This window comes from Taudactylus pleione, unplaced genomic scaffold (assembly GCF_031769625.1).
Source record: "Taudactylus pleione unplaced genomic scaffold, aTauple2 ptg000446l, whole genome shotgun sequence".
Lineage (NCBI taxonomy): Eukaryota > Metazoa > Chordata > Amphibia > Anura > Myobatrachidae > Taudactylus > Taudactylus pleione.
Window position 1 is genome coordinate 1560558 of NW_028284848.1, and position 20525 is coordinate 1581082.

A 20525-nucleotide genomic window follows, 5' to 3' on the forward strand; every position below is an offset into this window, starting at 1 on the left:
TAGCTCTTCTGCTCTTTACCTGTAACAATCACGATACAGTATAGGCCAGTGACTTGAACTCTACCCTCCTGGACATCAAAAAGAACATGTAGCCGGAGAATGAGCAGATTAAAATGAAAACAATCAACTCATTATTGGACCTGGCCATAAATGCAAATAACATTACTATAGGAGGAGAGAACTCTTCCAGCAGCACTATAACGGCCCACGTGTACGCCAGCTGCCCAGCCAAAGTGTGGGCCTACACATGGACTCCCATCAATGGATGACTTGGAATGATCCAGTAGCCACGGTTGGTCTATATGGACAGCTTGTTTGACATCTACAGAAGATACCCTACACATACAAGCTTTGGGGCTGATCCGGAGATAAATGCAAAGTAGCTGTATGAGCGGGCAGTCGCGAAAGCCAGATTTACTACCCTTATGCTAATGCACGCAGAACTATCAGACTCAGAACCAGCTCCTTGTGTCTAGAAGACAATCTGTGGAAAACGTTTAAGCAGTGCACTAGCCAATATTCCGATTTATTTATAAACTAAAACTAACATACTGGGCGGAATTCAATTGATTCCAGCCCCTATCGCGCCCGGCGGAGCTATTCAATTCTTGCTCCTGTCGGGTGTGATCAGCTGCCAGCGCTACATTTCAGCTCGCAGTCCCAGGTGGATGAGCGCTGAAATGTGAGAAAAAGTGACATGTTTGGGCGCCCAAACATCACTTTTCGCGGTCGCGCCCAGCACTTTGGTCGGGTTTAGCAGCTTTACACGGCTAAACCTGACCTCTGTGGGCGCGATCAGTGCCAAAAACTGCATCAATTGAATAGCGGCCCGCGATCTCCTGTCACTTTAGACGGGAGATCCGGACCGCGTAATCAATTGAATTCCGCCCACTGTCTTAAAATGCTACAACTTGTGTCCACAACAGCAGACTGCGATATTGTGTAGTAGGCTATATGTGATAATGCAATTCAATGCGTAGTAACCTTAGAAGTGTTCTAAGAAGTGTTCTAAGAGAATAATGGCTACTCCTCAGTCACAGAGAACGTATACCACTGATACCTTAATCACCCCCTGAACATCACAGGTGAAAACTATATGGACTTCGAAAAGTCTAACTAGGTCTCTTTTTCCCTCACCAAGATTTTCCGAGTTAAATATGAAAACACTATTACTCTAGTACAGTGGGTCTCAACCTGGGGTAGTAGTGCCCCCCCAGGGCCTAGGGGTACTCACTGATATTCAGGGGAGTCTGAAAATGTTTTTGCAATTACAGGGTGTGACATTCCAGGTGATTAGACACATAGGAAAAGCAGGGTCCTTGGGATCTCTAGCCCAATGCATCGAAGTAGGTCCATATTAACAAAATGAAGAAGTCTATCCCTGTATAAGAAAGCAGATGTGGATTATAGTTTTATTTTTAATTTAACATTTTTCACATACTGTAATATGAGAGAAATATATATATGATTAATTATTCATTCTATTCTTGTGTCTATTTTTTTTTTAAAACAACTGCTTTGATCACATTTATTGCTTTTATAAATAGCCGCGCCTAAATATTTTCTCTACAGTAATAGCAATTATATATTTATGTATTGCTTTGCAAATGTGGGTACAAATGACAGGTACTCTGGGTGGAAATTAAGAGATGCTTTAGGGACAAAATATTAGACAACTTAAAAAAAAATTTCCCTTAATTTTTAAAGGACAAGACTTGTGTTAAGGCGTATCGCTTACAGACAAGAAATGTCCAGAACTCATGCGAAGATCTCTCTGACTGTTGAGGGAGTGCCTTTGCACACCTTCACATGTAAATAATCAGGTGTGGCCAGAAAAAAGGATTGTACAACACTGATTAACACTGCTTTTAAAAGGAAACATTACAATGTTCTTAGACCACTTCCCCCAGAACCAAGTCGATAAGGGGGATCACATAAAAAGAACTCTGCAACTACAGCACCAAAGCACGATTAATAGGCTTTAAGAACAGTTAATATATAAATTAACATGAGGGGGGGGGGGGGATTATGTAATAGATTCCGAGTATAAGAAGCCATGGTGTTTTCTGCACATTTACCTCTAAATTTGAAGCAGCAATTAGTTACAAGATTGATTTTGCCTTATACCTAAATTGCCACTTTAATTTTTTTAGGCAAACACGCAGAAAACACATCAGTTCCTTAAACGTGTAACCTAATGCATAACTCTCTTCTTTCCCACATATCAGTGCCAGGGCTTTTAGAGTTTAAAAAAATCTACAAAGAAGGATGGCGAAAGTGTGTTTCAAACACACAGGGTACAGATTAATGACTGACTCACAGCGAAACTCTTTTTGTGAGATGAATCAACATTCAAGATAACGCAGCTGAACAATTCACCAGGCGCCGGAGACATCTGAGGCACTTTGATGGTAAGGGCTCGCAATGTGTAAGCAACAAGTGGAAAGTGACATACAAGGGGCAAGATGAATGATGTAACTGGATGAGCACAACTGAGAAGAGTTTAAATGCACTGCAGCCAGTGGCTTGACTAAACTCCTAACCCATTACTGCGGGTTACTTTTTTCTTCCTTTTGGCAAAGAGGATTAAATTACATTACAAAAAGCTTTAAAGCATCAAGTAACAGTTATTGGCCTTGACAAAAAGAGCATAAAATATTTACACATTTTAAATGCGTCTTAACTCTGTGAAAATAAAAAGCACATTTATTTCCATCAGAAGAAAGAAAAGGAGAAGGGAGAAGAGAGAACGAAGGGGGGCAGAAGATAACATAGGAGTGGGGTTGCTGCTGATGAGAAAAACAGAAAGCCGCGGGAGAGACAAGCGAAGGTCTCGGTAATGTGTTTTACATTATACAAACAAGAAAGAGCAGACAACCTGCAGGGGACTGCTATAAATGTGTAGAATATAAAGTTAGTGTATACTATATGGACAAGTCTTCAGCGCCCTTTGCCAGTTCTGGTGTTATTTCTACAAAACGGATGTATTTCTCAATAATACCTGAAGGACATCTCTGTCACCTAAAATGTTCATTACATGCCATGTACTGGGGGGGGTTGCATTACTAGAATCTCTACACTGCAGCTCATTCAGTCCACACACATTGCAAACCGCATCATTAAACGAAGCCAACAGCCATGCAATCTCCACAGCCAAACATGAGCAGTAGAATGGGAGACACTGAAGGGATCATTGACTTTCAACATGGCCTGGTCATAGGATGACAGCTTGTAAAAAGAGTCACTTTGTCCATTTACTGCCCCAGTCACCTGTGCAGTTATTGTGAAGTGAAAACATCTAGGTGGAATAACAGCTCAGCTCCAAGATGAGTACAGCCACACAAGCTCACAGAATGGGACGGCCGAGTGCTGAAGGAGGTAAATGGGTTTGTTCTTGGTTGCAACACTGACTACAAAGTTCCATACCACCTATGGACTCAACGGTCAGCACAAGAACTGCTCAACAGGAAGATTGTGCATTGGGTTTCCATGACCAAGTAGCTGCACGCAAGCCTCAAAATCCCTGACCACAATGCATAATAGCTAACGTAGGCTGAAGTAAAGCACGACCTGTTGAATACTTTTAAGCAGTGCACTAGGTACTATTCTGATTTGTAAACTTAACTAACATACTGTCTGAAAACACTACAAGTTGTGTCCAAAACAGAAGACTGTAATATTGTGTAGTAGGTTATATGGGAGGAATGGGATTGAAATACCAGTTGCTGTTCGGGGACTGTGGAAGCCTGACAGAAGGAGATCCCAATGCCGACTGGTAAGTATCCTAACCCTCCCCTCTCCCAAACCCTAACCCTTCCTTGGTGGTGCCTAACCCCAAGTCCCCCCCGGAATGCCTAAACTTAACCTCCCCCCAGTGGCACATAACCCCCCTTCCCCTAGCCTAACCCCCCCGGGGGAGGTGCCTAAACCTAAAGCCCCCCCAACGTGGCTAAGTCCTAAGACACCCCGGACTTGCCTTCTTCGGGATGGTGTCCTTCAGGATTCCAGCATCGGGATTAAGATAGGTGTCAGTATTTCGACGCCTATCTTTAGTCCCATGTCGGGCTTGAATCATCAGCATTTAGACCGCCGGTATCTCGTCCGGCGGTCTAATAACTACATCTCATATGGGATAATGCAATTCAATGTGTATTAACTATTGAAGTGTACTAAAAGAATAATGGCTACTCCTCAGTCACAGAGAACGTATACCACTGATACCTTAATCATCCCCCAAACATCACAGGTAAAAACTATGTGGACTTCAATAGGGGCAGAATGAAATTGTTTTCTCACGCCCGATCTCCCGTCTAAAGTGACAGGAGATTGTGGGGCGAGACTCAATTGATTAGATTATCGCGTCCAATGAGGTCGGGTTTAGCCTTGTAAAACAGCTACCCCCGACCGAGTGCTGGGCGCGATAGCGAAAAGTGCTGTTTGGGCGCCAAAACAGGTCACTTTTCACACATCTCAGCTCACATTCCCCGAGGGTGCGAGCTGAAATGGTGCACTGGCAGCTGATCGCACCAGACAGGAGCAACAATTGAATAGCTCTATCGGGCGCGAAGGGGGCTGGAAACAATTGAATTCTGCCCGGTCTTTTTTTTCCCCCCCTCACCAATATTTTCCAAGTTGAATCTGAGAACATTCTTTATTGTTTTAGGGCTGTGGGTCTCAACCTGGGGTACTAGTAACCCCAGCAGTACCTGACAATGTTTTTGTAATGGCAGGGTGGGACATTCAGGTGATAATTAGATACATAGGAAAAGCAGTGTCCTAGGAATCTCTAGCCAAATGCATCAAAGTAGGACCCTTATAACAAACGTAGGCTGGAGTGGTGTAAAGCACACCGACATTGGACTCTGGAGCAGTAGAAACGTGTACCCTGGAGTGAAAAATCACGCTTTACCATTTGGCATTCTAACAGACAAATTTGGGTTTGGTAGATACTAGGAGAAAGCTTGAATGCCAAAATGTGCTGCCAACTTAGTGTAGTAGAAGCAAAGGTCTGTGGCTGTTTTTCGTGCTTTGGTCTGGGCTCCTTAATTACAGTGAAGGAAAATCTTAATACTACAGCATACGAAGACAATTAATAAAATTGTATCAACAGTTTGGGGAAGCCCCTCTCCTGTTCCAGCATGGTAGTGCCCCAGTGCACAGAGTAAGGTCTCTCTCTCTCGGTCTATATATTCCTCACCTCTATGGGGGGAAATTGAAGTGTGTTGCGCGCCGGCATCCACTGCATGGCACTCGACAGAGCAATTCCATTGTCAGCGCCGGCAGTTGTGCGCGCCAGACCTAAGCATTTCTACTCGCAGCTCTCTATGCTAGTGAGCAGAAATTACCAAAAACGTACCCATATGAGCGCTTAAACAGGACTTAATTCGCGTCTGCAACAATGTCCCGTCATTGGCCTGACCTCAATACCACAAACACCTTTGGGATGAATTGGAACACTCTGAGCAAGGTCCTATCGCCTGACCTAATTAATGCTCTTGCGGCTGAAGTACATGCATACATATGTATACACACATAACTGGCACCTCTTTAAAATGTAGCACAACCCATGTTAATTTCAATTGAGTTGTATTTTACTGTAAAACTATAGAATGATCATTATATTTTACTGGTAACTTAATTGTAGTCAGTCTATTGGTGTACTTGCAACTCTAGCCAAGAACAGAATACATGCTAAAGAGCTAGATTTCATATAAAAAAAGAAAAGCAATAAAGAGAAGTTTCAGCCACAGCATACACAGGAATGTGGTCATGATAGAGTGGGCGCAGATTGTATTCACTAAAAACAAGGCCTTTAGTTTTTATAAATTAGAATTTCAGGATACAAAATAATAGTATGATCACATCTCTCTCACCCCCCCCCCCTCCCAAGACAAAAAAGATAGTTTATCTTAGCAACAAACAGCTCTGAAATATTGTTGAGTCAGCTTGAAGAGGATGAATCTAGTTTATCTAGGACACAGAAGCGCAGCACAAGACAAACCTATCCTACATAAAAAATGTAACCAAAAGTGGTGGGGGACAAAGACAAAAGGTTTAAAAGCTTCACTTAAAAGCAAAATACAGCTGTCACATGCAGAGCTTAGTCCATGAGCCTTGTCAATGATCACAATGTCAACAAGCAGTATGGGGACACCAGAACTCAGACACCATTATGACGACAAGTGTGAAAGTGTACGTTTTATGTGCGCTGTCACTACAATTGCAAACATAATGATTTACTATCATGTGTACAATTGTAGTGCCGGCTTGTATAACATTTTTCAATGATGACATAAAGGCGCCTGTGTTCCAGGGTACACATACTGCTTTTCAATAATATTGTGACTGCCAACAATTTGGCATCACATGTAGGTAGTCACAGTGGACAAGGCCATGCTTCTTGGCCTGGATTACTTCTAACACAACTGTGGTCTAAATGCAGCTAGAAGATGCCAGTGCATAAAAAGAAAGAAACTATCCCAACACTTTACTTATTCTTAGGGGGCAATTCAATTGTTTAAGTTGTGGTAGTTAATGGATGCCCAATGTTGCAATTCAATTGTTTTGGACACCCAATAATTATCGCGCTAGTTTGTCCAATTAGACCAGGCTTAGCCGTGTAAAACGGCTAAACTGGTCTAAAGTCCAGACTGGAGCGCCCAAACTCCCATTCTGTGCGCCCAATCCATGGACTCTTCATACATTTCTGCTCGCCTCCTCAGGAGGGGGTAGGCCGAAATGCCGGAGCCGGCGGCTGTTCGTGCCCAAACGGTGCAACAATTGAATGCTCAGTTGGGCAACCGGCACTGACAGCCATTTGAATCGTCCCCTTAATATTTTTTATTTTGTTCACCTTTATCAGAATTAACTCAGGTCACCTGTTAGACAATCAAAGGAGTTGCTTGTTTTTCTTCATTGCATTAAAGCTACTCAACTGCTCTTTTGTCACTTGTCATGCGATTACCATGACAACCACAGTCACATAACATGATGTAGTAAGCAGATTTTGGGAACCCATGGTTTGCGCACTTTTTTAGAATCACGGCACCCTAGAGTATCAACATGGTTTTCACGGCGCCCCTTATCCAAAAGTTTGTTATTGAGAAATTCAGAAAAAAATGTAGTGAAGTAGTAAAGCAAATTAAATTGTGCTACCTGTCATCCTTAGGGTCAGTTATGTGATGGGGACAGATTTGCGCTTCTGTCTGTCCACATATTTACATTACATTGACCATAAAGAATTTGATTTGGTGTTGGACAACCAACCTGAGGCACCCCTGCAAGTGTCCCGAGGCACCCCAGGGTGCCGCGACGCAGAGTTTGGGTACCACTGGCTCAAACACAATCAGAAACCAAGGGGTCTACTTGCTAAACCTTGGATGGAGATGAAGTGAATGGAGATAAAGACCCAACCAATCAGCTCCTAATTGTCAATTTTCAAACACAGCCTGTGACATGGCAGTTAGACACTGATTGGTTGGGACTTTATTTCCGTTCACTTTATCTCCAACCAAGACTTAGTAAATAGACCCCCAAATGCTTCCATGGAGGTAGACCAGGCTTTATGCAGCGATGCAAATCTTACAAAGGCAATATCGGGTCATAACACGATGGCAGGGGTTGGTAGCAAGGTGTTCACAGCGGCACAGTTCAGGAAAACAGTGTGGATTAAATAATGTAACATTCTTAAGCCAGTAAAATCTAGGTGACAGCAAGGAGTCAGAGTAGGAATACCTCCATTGACCATTAAAAATGACTCCCAAAAGTTAGGCACTAGCAGTGATTTAGGGGCTACCTCTTTCCTGGTATTTCAACAGTCCTGCCATAAATTACTACTGCCCCAGAACTACTATGGCTGTTCACACCAGCTAAATGGGATTACACATTAACAAATTAATCCATCTGTGCTGCAACTGATATAAAGTAAACTGAGGCAGTTCCAAAAAAGATTATCTAGAACCATCCCCAGCAACAGTACCTTAAACAGTAGAACCATATAAAGAAAGAGTGATCCTACCTGCAGTTGTTCTGTAGAACTGCTGCTTAGCTCGTCTCCAGATTCCGAATCGGCTAGAAGTTTTTCTGAGTTTTCCCCAGCTGAATCAGAGTGGTCGTTTGTAAAGCTAGTCTTTTCTATTTCCATCAGCTCCGAACCAGGAACATGCATGGCTGAGGGGCTCCTGCTAGTGGCCTTTGGTGAATGCAAATCAGTACCCAACTTGCCATTGTTATGTACAAGATCTAGAGTCAGTCCTCTCGTCTGTCCGGGGCTACTGCTTGGTCCAAAGTTCTGATTGGCATCTCGAATTGTAGTGGTTTTCCCAAAACTAGAAAGCTCTGGAGATTTATTTACATTCTCGGTGGACCTCTGCAGCCCTTGCATAACCTTCAGAGGACTATTGGGCAGAATGCCCTGTTTAATAGGTGGCATCAATGCCTTTCTGCCAACTTCTTTTACATACTGGGCTGGAACGTACAACGGTTTGGAGTTTTCATCCTTTTTCACCTGCCACCAGTCTTCATTTGACTTTTTCATCAAAATATACTTCTCCCCCTGCTTAATAACAATCTTCTTGTTCTTATACTCATATTCATAATCATATTCCACCTCGATGAACAACGGTCCAGGCAACGGCCTAGCACTCTTGTCAGCCATTGTCAGTTACACTAATCACCTCCTTAGAAGAACGGTGAGCATTATGCCAGCTTGCACTGAAAATTCTATGGAGAAAAACAATAGAAAAAAGGAAAAGGCATAAATATCTCCCAAACAGAAAACAACAACCTAGGAGATCAATAAAAATTATTAAACTATCGCCTACACTGGGGGAGACACTTGTGAACACACATCCAGCCAAACAAATGACTGCCTGCTCTGTACTCTGTATGTTGTCGACTTGTGTCTTTAAGATCAGTATAAACCGCTCTTCAGCAAAAAAATGAAATAACTAAAAGGGGCCCATACATCTAGCAAATCTGAAAAATCTCAACTCCCCTATCCAGACCCAAAAATGACTGGAATTGGCAAGTCTGGGATTTTTTACATGTTAATTTTCCCTGATAAGCTGGCGGATCAGCAGAATGGGGAATCGGGGCCTTATCTGTATGGGCTCCTTAAGAGTACCTTCAAACAGAACAACGTGTAGTAGCAACACATTTTCCAGAAGATATAACAGAAAAGCTGCGTACTAAATCATAGAGGAACTATTGATAGGATTGTGTTGCAAATTGCCTCAATTAAAAAAATTTTTTAGTGCTGGACATTGTAGGACAGTAGACTCAAGGCATTATGAAAAGTACATAGTACTATGGCCTGTCACTTATATGTAAAATCTAGGCAAAAAAGTTTTGGGGGAAAAAAGAAAAAAAACCCACATGTAAATTAAGCGGAGAATGGCTCTAACTGCAGATAATTACTGAAGCCAGCGAGATGGAAAAGTGTGGTTTCATCAGTGGCAATCCCATATGGTCATTTTAGAAATTAAAGTAAATGAGCAACAACACTGGCCCCCTTCCCTCTGGGGTGTGAGCAGAAATCCGACAAAACTCCTGGCGTGATGCTGTTTTCTGCACTTAGCGCAGCGGAAACAGCATCAAGGTAGGCACTTAAGTCGGAGAATGACGGTTCTCACGACTATACACCATGTTTAAAGCGGGAGAACGGGCATTCTCCAACATAACAGTGCGCTAAATTGATTAGCTCCGGGAGCTCCTTCCCGGCGCTATTCAATTCGCGTTGAATTCAATTGAGGCCAAAGTGATCCTGTATAAAACAGGACCTTGCAACATAGAATTAGACAGCAGGTCCTTGCTGGTTTGTGCTAATGGACAGGAACAAGAAGCTGGAAAAGGTAAACACCCAGATTGGGGCACAATGAAATTTATGTCTTGCCCTGTCTAATAAAAATCCTCCTCTTTCTTACATTTATAAATGTCCTGTACCTCAGCAAACACTGGTGAAAGCAGGGAACATGGCTTTGTCAGCCTTACGTTAATCACCCTCTGTAGATGATCTATGACCACGATGATAGCTATCTATTTTGCAGCTTTTTATATACAGGTGTATTAACCACAAAAAAAATATATCTACTGAACTACAGCCAATGTGCTGAAGGGTAAAACAAAGCAATGGTACTGTGATGTACAGGCTCATAACGGAGATAATAAATCATTTGTGCTGATAGTCTATAAAACGTGCTTCTCCTTACATCCAAGGACAATGTAAAAATGCAGAAAATGCACAGAAATACACAAACTAAGCAATACAAAAAAAAAATAAAAAAAAAAAGATAAAAGTTCAACAAGTAACAAAATAAAAAAAAATTAGAATAAAAACCTGTGACCATGGGAGAGATTATTAAACTTTCTAAAAGAGTGGACAAGTTCTCCATGGCAACCAATCAGCTTCTACTTATTTTATAGAATTAACTTCATAAATGATAGCTAGAAGTTGATTGGTTGCTATGGGTATCTTCTCCACTCTTCAGAAGGTTGGATACAATTCCCCCCAAATCTTAACACAAGAATACTTTCACTGTATAATTGATAATTGGTAGAGAAAAAAAAATGTAGAAACCTGGACTAGGCACAGGGGGACATAATGACTGTCTGACTCATTCACATTCCTAACATTCTGACAAGCTGAGCTGCATAAGTGCCTAGAAAATCCCATACTACATTTGCATCCTTGACAAAACCTCGACTATAGACGAAGATCAGAAAAATAAAAAGTATAAGCCAAGAAGTGTTGAATACAAAACTTTATAGCAAACTATTCATGAAATATATGGAACTAAGTGAACAACATTCCTTGCTACAGAACTCTGAACTTTTTCACGCAGCGCAAGGTGTGATAATTATCAGCACGTAACCTATGCTCTATGAAAACACATGGAAATGAATGCATTCATAGTAAAGCAAAAATTAAATGTTACTATATAAATAGAGTCTGGCTAGAAAAGCAATTGTATTCTCCTACTTCGTAGGCCAGAAAATACAAATCAAAACCCTACATAGGATCAGATTTAGGGATGGGCTTAAATCACATTTTTTTTTATACTTTGCATAAACAATTTCTTACACATCAATTTATGTGTAGATTTGTTTGCGTTCTGTGCTTATGCTTACTCAGAATTAAGCCAGGTACACACTATACGATGTACCAAACTGTGAGACGGTCGTTCCAATTTCACCAATTCCCAGAACACAATTTATAGAGCATACACACTATGCAATCTTCCAAAAGATGGCACAATATATCATGTTGGAGGATTGCATCCAATTAATCTTTTCTCCGGTGCACACTATGCAGTCTTCATGTAGATCACTGGCAGCTCAGGTGATGCCTTCAGAGGAAAGATTGAACCAATATATCTTGTGCTCATGCAATTGTGTATACACACTACACGATGTGCACCACACCGATCGGCGTGCAGCACATCAGATGGGACGATGAAATCAACAACGCGATGAACGACGGATTGGGAACACACTTTATACGAAGTATACAAGATATGGCAGCACAGACAGTGTAATGGTTAGCATTACTGCCTCACAGCACTAGGGTTGTGGGTTCGATTCCCACCACAGCCCTAACTGTGTGGAGTTGATATAGTCTCCCTGTGTATGCGTGGGTTTCCTCCGACACTCCAAAAATATACTGGTAGGCCAATTGGCTCCTAACAAAATTAACCATAGTGAGTATGTGGTAGGGAATATAGATTGTAAGCTCCACTGGGGCAGGGACTGATGTGAATGGCAAAGTATTCTTAGTAAAGCGCTGCGGAATATGTGTGCGCTATATAAATAACTGGTAATGATAATAATATTGTTCCGATAGATAGATTCTATAGTGTGTACCCAGATTTAGAGAGGGAATGGGTGATGGAGGAAGCAAGCACTGGCATGTTTATGTAAACACAGATCATGCAGACTACAACACACACTCATATATGCATGTGAGGATTTAACACTTCCAAATGCTCGATCCCTATTGAATTAAAATAGCATTAATTAGCAGCCGCTTGTAACTGCCTGAAAGCCTCAGATACTTTTACTATGTGATCTATTTGCATTATTTGTTTAGTATTTGCAATCGGTCAGTTGTATGAAAGCAGATTCCCATTTGATTTTGTAAAGAGGATCTAATGAACTTTATTAGTACTTTTATTTTGTATTTAATTCTATTTTCCGTAGTAAATGCAACTTAATGTTTACTAACTCTTCCCAGAAGATAAATTGTTTAGTACACACAATTGTACGTAGTACTATTGTGTGTACTAAAACTTTAGCATTTATTACTAACACTGTGTAGTAATACCTCTGGTATAAACCAGCCGCATATACTACTGTTCTCTGCTGTTGTGATACAGGCACATACACTGTCCTCATAGATCTCCATCAATCTAGAGATTCATCCAGCTGCAAGTTGGGCAAAATGCATAATTTTTGGGTGCATTTTATGCCTGTGTATTTCATCCATAACGTGTCAAATGGTGCGTACAGACGTAGCGCTATAAAATGAGCAATTTGAACAATAACGATATTGTTAAAATCGTTAATTTTTGGACCCCTACGAACTCCCCATCGACCAACGATGCACGGCCACGTATGCGTCCATCGGCCATGCATGCAGGTCAACTTGCTCGATATCAAGCAGTTACTACAGGGACCTGCGATCGTTGATCGCGGGTTGCTATAGTTGTTGGTGACTTGTGGTGTGCTGGATGGTCAATACCGATCATCCAGCACACCAGGGACGGTGCAGGACGATCAGCCAGCGATATCGTATCGCTGGCTGATCGCTATGTGTGTATGCACCATAACTCTACATGAGCCCCACAGCTTTCACTACACGTGCCCATTGCAGCGGCAAGTCATATTTTTTGTGATTTCTGTTACTTTTGTTTGATTCTAATAAAGTAAATAAATAAATCGTCAGGAGGGAAAAAAAAACACCCAGGCTCCTAGAAAACCTAGAAATATTTAAGCCTGTAGCTGTCATTCAACCTTCTTTCAAGCCATGTGCTCATTTTGTGCCAGATACCATTAAAATAATTCAACACAGGTTGCTAATGTTGCCAGCTTTGTGACATTTGGGACATAAAGCTTTAAAACAGGTGAAAAAAAAAATTGTAGCACGGGAGGCAATGTTCACTTAAACTACCTCATCCAAAAGGACAACAGTACAGGAAGGACATGGGCCTGATATCCTGCAGCATACAGAAGCATTGCAGCGTTTTCTCGTACAGTATTGTACTCCCTGCATACCCGTTCTGGGATTTACTAGACTGGTCCTTAAGTGCTAATGGATTCTATAGGACTGAACATACTACATGCATAAAAACCCCCCAAAAATTAAAAATCCAATGAAAAAAAAAAAAAATACATGGTTTGCATTAAAAACAATTAATAGGCATTTTGGAAGACTAGATAAGGAAATATAACACAGTATGTGGTTGCAATATCTGAGACACATGTACTGTTTCCTTTGGGTGCTACCAAATACTTGAAGAATAAGCAGGTACCAGGAAAAGGAAGCATCTTTGTGGTTTCCAGCTGAAGGATGCCCTGATTTACACAGCTGTGTACTGGTGCAGCAATGCTTTCTTCAGCGCATGGGCTTAAACAATAGTATGTCAGTTTGACATTTTATATTTAGCAATGCTTCCAAAAAAAAAAAAAAAAAAAGGGAAGAAAAAAGAAATTAAAATGTTATTAGAACACAATTTCAGGATAGTATGGGCACTTAAACAACCTTATTTGAAAAAAATAAAAATAAGCCCTTAATTTTGCTAAGTGCTATTTTGTAACTTTTATTTATTTATTTTTATAGTTATATGCTTTTTTACACTATTGTGATAAAACATTCCTTTTTTGCACAAATACATAAAATGCTAATTAAATGGATTAATAATTTTGTCAGTTTTTAGATGCATCACTATATGCTGTAGAGCTCAATCACACTAAACCCAGCTTCCAGTACCTGGTAATTACCCTGAACCCATTGCCTGTACTGATGTGTGTTCAGAGTACAACGCATAGGCAGAGCTAACCTGAGTGCCGCCCACATTCAGGATATCGTATTTATCTTTGTATTTGCTCCACTCAAATGTGACCATTACTGTGTGCTTTGGGCCAGCGTCCTGCTAGAATAATCATGGTCTTCCAAGCCTTATGAGGGGCATCCACTAGACGATTTTATCCCTGTCCAACCTCTTAACGATTTTCCCTTGAAGTTTCCCTTGAAATTTGATCTTCCACTCTGAACAATGTGCAAAAGATTTGCAAAAGATCTAACGATAAACTATGTTGTTTGAATCTGTGATTGAGAGCTTTCAGCTATAGTGGGCAGATAGTGGTTCATCGTTTGATCGTTCAGTGTGAACGATGTGTAAACGATTTGTAAGCAATCAAGTGAAATTGACCTGCTTGTTCAGTCGATGGAGGAGACGATCAAACGACCAGCGGGAGCGCGCATCGTACATCGTTAGAAACAATTACTGCACGATTTGCAAACGATGTTCAAACGATGTTTGAACGATTATTGAACGATTTTATCATTATCGTTCAACTTTATCGTCTAGTGGATGCCCCCCATTTGGTTTCTTGCAGACTACAGGTTTCTCTGACAATGGGCAGAAATGAGGAGACGAGCAGAAATGTGTGAAAAGTCTGTGTTTTGGGTGTCCTAACCAGGACTTTAAACTGCCTAATTGAGCACGATAAGATTGATATTTAACGGACTCCCACAATAATTGAATTGCTACATTGGGTGCCCATTAATTATTGTGATGCCCAAAACATTTGAATCTATCCCTTAAATGGAAAATTCCAACTAACCATGTGGAGGTTGTTATATGCTCCCCGTGCTTGTACTAGTTTCCTCTGGGTGCCCAGATTTCTTCTCATAGCTAAAAAACATACTGGCAAGTTATCTGGCTTCTGAGGTAGCGAACCCTAGTGTGTGTCAGGCAGAGAATTTAGAATCTCACCTGGGGAAAAGACTGTTGTAAAACATTAGACATTGTTAATACATGTTAGCATGTTCATTATATCACAGTTGATGTTAGCATTATATCACAGTTATAATGAGAACTGTGGAACCTCCCAGACAGGTATATTTACTTTTCAATCAATTGAAACACTAATTGTATACAGGAGAATTCCATATCACTTATGTAGCTCTATAGACAATGATTGCATCAGGCTTTATTTAGGTTTATATTAGCAAAAGGTGAGAATAATGATGCATCTCATGTTCTAATTTGTAATTTACAGATGTGTCAACATACATCTATCCTCCCTGCGCTACACAACGCATGACCTCCATGAGCCTCGGTAGCGCCAAGCGTCTTTTGGCGCCAATTTTTACCTTCAGATGCATTTTATTCGCACGAAGATGTGAATAGGATGCACAAGCAGCTTCTGCTGATTAAAATGATATGCGTCATGCCTATTCGCACCACTGTAGACACATCTGAAGGTAAAAAGTTGCACAAAAAAACGCTTGGCGCTACAGAGACACACCACGACATGGCGCAACCAGAAGGGCTGCTTAGCGTGCAATGAGGCTAGATGTATGAGGACATCTGTAGCCCTCATTTATCTTTTCTTTTATGGTGTGGTTATTTGTGAGAACAGTAGGCTACATAAATAAATCTAAGGAATACAATTTGTATAGCTACTGTAGTGTTTTGATAGTATAAGGTATAAAAGTGAACGAAAAGAGTAATTTAAAATGTGTAAGGGGCAGATTTATCAAAACTTGGAGAGATATTAAGTACCAACCAATCAACTCCTGTCATTTTACAAACAGCCTGTAAAATGACAGGAGCTGATTGGTTGGTACTTTATCTCTCAAATTTTATAAATCTCCTCCCACGAGAGGTAAAGGGGTTTTCCATTTTTTTACTTCTCCTTGATATAGCAGGACTCCCCTGCACAGCAAATAATGGTGGGGACCTGCCGCAGGAAATCCCCCCTTCTCCCCTCACCAGAAGTAAAAAGGCAGTGCACCCATAAGTCTCAGAAATAGAGGATCCAATGGAGGTCACTTTTGAAGCACGACTTGGATGCTCCGTGGCACAAAAGCACCTTTGTGCCCGCTGTGCTACTAAATATGCAATACAGAGTGCTTTTGCCTTCCCAAATACAGCATTCTATAGATACTTAGTTGAGACATGTAATACAAGCTCAATTTGGTAACTCCTCTCCCTCACTATCACCCTCTCCGGTTAAATCATTGGTTAAGTGTTTTGACGTCAGATCTCTTGTGCGTATGCTAGTCTCAATGCCAGTTTTATGCCAGGCCTGTTAGACTCTCTTAAACTTAAATTAGAATTTGACTTAGGTTCCATTTTAGATGAGCAGTGGTTGCAGATTTGGGTTTCATAGAAACTCCGTGTGTTCGTTATCAGCAAATTCTCTTCTATGTCCTGCATAGGGTATATCGTACTCCTCTCACCTTACAGCGGGCTGGTTTACGGTCTGATGCTACTTGCTCTAAGTGTAACACAGAACTCAGGACCTGATTCAGAGCCTGGCCGCTCGCATTGCTGTGGGTGACCACTGTGGGTTTGCGACGAGACCCTTGTGGTCTCGTTAGCACAAGCCCCAGAGAGATTTCGGCACTAACAGAGCCGAAATCTCTCCCACTGACATCACTCGTGATGTCAGTGGGGCCACCCCCAAACGGAGGCGTTCACATGGGAAAGCCTCTGTTTGGGCAGCCACTCCCCCGGCCCACCCACCAAAGGGGGCGTGCTGTCACTCAACATCGACAGCACGCCCCCTTTGGTACGAGACCCGGAGCGACGGAGTGCCCATCGCGATCCGGGTCTCGCGCACGACGGAGCCGGCTCAGTCGTGCGCCTGCTCTCTGGGCCACCATCGACCTGGTTGCGAGCGCTCAGCGCTTGCGTCCGGGTCTGAATCAGGCCCTCAGTATTTTGGCACTTGCTCTGTGAATGCCTGGAGTATTTCCCTTTTGGTCCAAAGTATGGGATAATATTAGGGTAACCGCTCCCGCTCTCCCTCCGCTGGACCCTAGGATAAGTTTGTTTGGTTTAGACCTAAAAGAAACACATTCGCTGATACTTTACCGGTACACTCTATGCCTTACTACCATGGTAAAAGTCATAGTAGCTAGGACCTGGTTTGCACCCTCCTGATATTTTTAAATGGAGAGCACTGGTTAATGATGTTCATAACCATGAACGATAGATAGCTATCCAAAAGTCGTAACGCTAAGTACCAGAAAAAATGAGATAGATGGTGCCTATCCAGATTGGGCAAAGGAACCGAGGCACTATTGGTCCCGTAGGGCAGATAGCTAATATTGATTACTCTGATAAGGTTAGGTATATTTCAATGTAATTGCTGTGTTTTCTCATACCAATCATTACCGCTTTTTTTTTTAATATTAGTGTATATGCTAACCATGTTATACGTGTTAGTACTCAATTCTGTACTATTCTTTTGTCATGATTTACATGTGATTTTGCCATCACAACTTATCAGTTTTGTATAAATAATTGAAATTAATAAAAACCACGATTCAAAAAAAATAAAAAATTACACAGTGCATAGGTTTACAGAGGAGGCAATGTCTGCAGAACAGCGGACCTCGTTAAGCTGAGCAGAAAACATTATTTCTTTATATTTTTAAAGACAATTGGATTTCACTGATTTGCCTATCATGGTCAAAGCATGATCACGATTAGCAAATCAGCTACTTTTAACATGTGAATTTCACCGATCCCCCGACGAAGCGGTGATCATCAATGACCTCCGGAATCCGTGTTTCCAAACCAGTCGGGGGATTGGGCAATCTGTCGGTAGATGTATAGATGTATGAACGTGCAGTTCTACAGCAGCTGGAGGGCCGCTGGTGTCTATCCCTAACCCCCCCACCCCACAGCCTAACCCTCCTCGGCAGGTCTCTAAACCTAACCCCCCCCATTCCCGGCCTAACCCGCATACTTACCTTCGGGATGCCAGCAGTCGGGATGGAGACGTCGGTATCTTGATCCCTTCGGGATACCAGTGTCAGCACTCTGACGGGCGTCGGGATTCTGGCGCCTGTACCCTGACTGGATGTGCTACACCTATAAAGTAATACCTTATTTTGATAAATGACCATTCTAACATTTAATAATTATAACTATATCAGATATCGTTGTCTGATCAACCAGCATGTGCTGGATGATAGTTATCGAACATCCAACACATGCTCCATTCCCCCCCAACTACTAGAATGTCCCTCGATCAACGATCGAGGGTCTCTATAGTAACCAGGCTAAACTGGTCAATATCAAGCAGGTTGGCCTCCATGCACGGGCAATGGTCGATATCGATCATTCCTGCCCGCACATCGACCATCGTTTGGTCGTTAGAGGGGTTGAAAAAGAACGATATAAACGATCAAACGATAACTATATCGCTAATATTCTTTTAAATTGGACCGTGTGTATGCACCATAAGACATACTAATCTTGTGGTACAAAAAGTTATCTTTTGCTACTGAAGCTAGGTTTAGTGCTTATACGTTTGGCTACAGACAAGGAAAAATATATTGTTATGCTGTAGAGCATTTGTACATGTTTATTTCTACATTAAGAACTTTTCTTCTAAGTCAAAACAACCATTTACTGAAATATTTAGGCGTTGCTAAGTGCAGGCTGCCAGTTTTCTGTACCAGCCTATGACGAACATACGTTACAGCCTGTTTATCACAGTTGGACCATCACAGAGGTCACTGCATGCAGTCTACAGAGTAGATGCCCAGCCTGACACTTGTCATCATGGCACTCCACCAGAAAGAGAGACACATTAGACCCCATTTAATTTAATACATATTAACCTTTAATTGTACATTTATGATCATCAAGAAAAAAAAAAAAAAGAATAAACTTAAGGTATATATAATTAGAGTGACCACAATTTTGTTTAATTCCACTTTGCGGCAGGATAAGTGGTAACTGATAAGTCAATGGTATGAGATTAACTCCTATTTCCATAGTGTTATGAGATACTCACCACAACATTCCACAGACTATGACAAGCCTGCCCAATAAATCATCACGCTGCAATTCATCCAGCAACTGAAATGTTCTCTGTATGACAAAGGCATGAGCCAACCACTTGCACCGGAAAAGCCCCAGAGACACAAAAGCTTACATTAAACCACAGCAACTAAAGCTCCCACCAGTACTCAGCGGGTTAATCAACTTGACCAAAAGAAGTGCACTCCCAAGCAACTGACCCAAACACTAAAGATTACTACACCTCCCTCTCACCACGTTACTGCTTACAGCCCCATGTGTCTGTATGCTCACTGCTTCTCTGCATAGCATTCCAGATTACAAAGCACCTCGGGTATGGAATTCTCTCGATTCCTTTTAGTAACGTAGCCCCAACTGCTTAACAGATACCTGATGACATGCAGCTCCAACGGACAGTGCCTCCAGAAGCTGCGGTATTACCAGCATTAATGCCTTCTAAGCCCTTGTGACAGAAGAGGATAGCAAAATCAACCTTGGACTGAAATCACAAAACAGCAAACATCCCCTTAGTGAGAAACGTACTTAAATCCTTTCATCCTATTTGTAATGTATAACATATGTAATATCATTTGTGTCCCACTCAGCCACTTAAGTTACTATATTGAAGGATTATGTACAAATGAATTGAGGCAAAAACCTGCTGCCTGGCAGTGTTGTACAGTTCGGTAGCCTCATATACATTATACTACATGTGCAGGCTGCAAGAAACCTGCTCAGTAAGGCATGTGCAGCAATTTCCCCTGAACAGATGGTCTATAGAGAAATCATTCTGGAGTACAATAACTTGGCATGGTAGTTAGCAGAATGTTTGTGTGTGCATTTCCTTTTCATACTACTAGAAAGTAGAGAGTGGCAGAATGTCCTGTCAGGAGGGGCCGATGTACTGTAGAAGTCACTTTGCGCAAACTAAAAATAAAACGCAGCAAAGCAGAAACATTAAACAATAACAGACAAAGGCAACGATTTAGCAGGAAAAAATATCTTCAGACAGTCAAAATACAATAAAGAATAACCTTGCAGAGCTTGTTCTACTTAACCATTCAAAGGGTCGGCTATAATAGTTGGTGAAGGACAGAGCTAGGTAGTTAAACATAACACTACTGTATTCTTGGACAAAATTAGTCACAAGTGATATCATTGGAGACATAAAACAGCCATCCTGGTGGTGTATTGTGGTTGAATTGATGCAGGTTGCGGAGGAACCTGAGTGGTCAGTTCTACCTGCGCCAGTAATCTCCCCGTCAGAGATTTAGTTGCACCCTATATAGACCAGTATTAGTACTAGCTGGAAAGTCATGGGGTAAGAGGACAACCAGGAAAGTCACAATACCAGACAACTGAAATACAGCAGTAGATAAGTAAATATTTGCAAATGTCCCAGAAAAACTACAGTGCCCCCGGGGCAGGTAACAGCTGATGGGTGTTCGTATCAGTGGGGGCAACAGGGACAGTGGGGCAACC

The 20525-nt window shown here is 41.7% G+C and overlaps 1 protein-coding gene across 4 annotated transcripts in view; it reads right to left on the minus strand.

The window, feature by feature from the left end:
* Positions 1-20525, minus strand: part of ARHGAP12 (Rho GTPase activating protein 12) — a 104339-nt gene that overhangs the window by 83325 nt on the left and 489 nt on the right. For all 4 annotated transcript variants that reach the window (XM_088447962.1, XM_088447960.1, XM_088447961.1 and 1 more), the window contains exon 2: positions 8018-8721. In XM_088447962.1, coding sequence (XP_088304088.1) covers positions 8018-8656 — 639 coding nt within the window. In that variant the 5' untranslated portion in view covers positions 8657-8721. The remainder of the gene's footprint in view (positions 1-8017; positions 8722-20525) is intronic.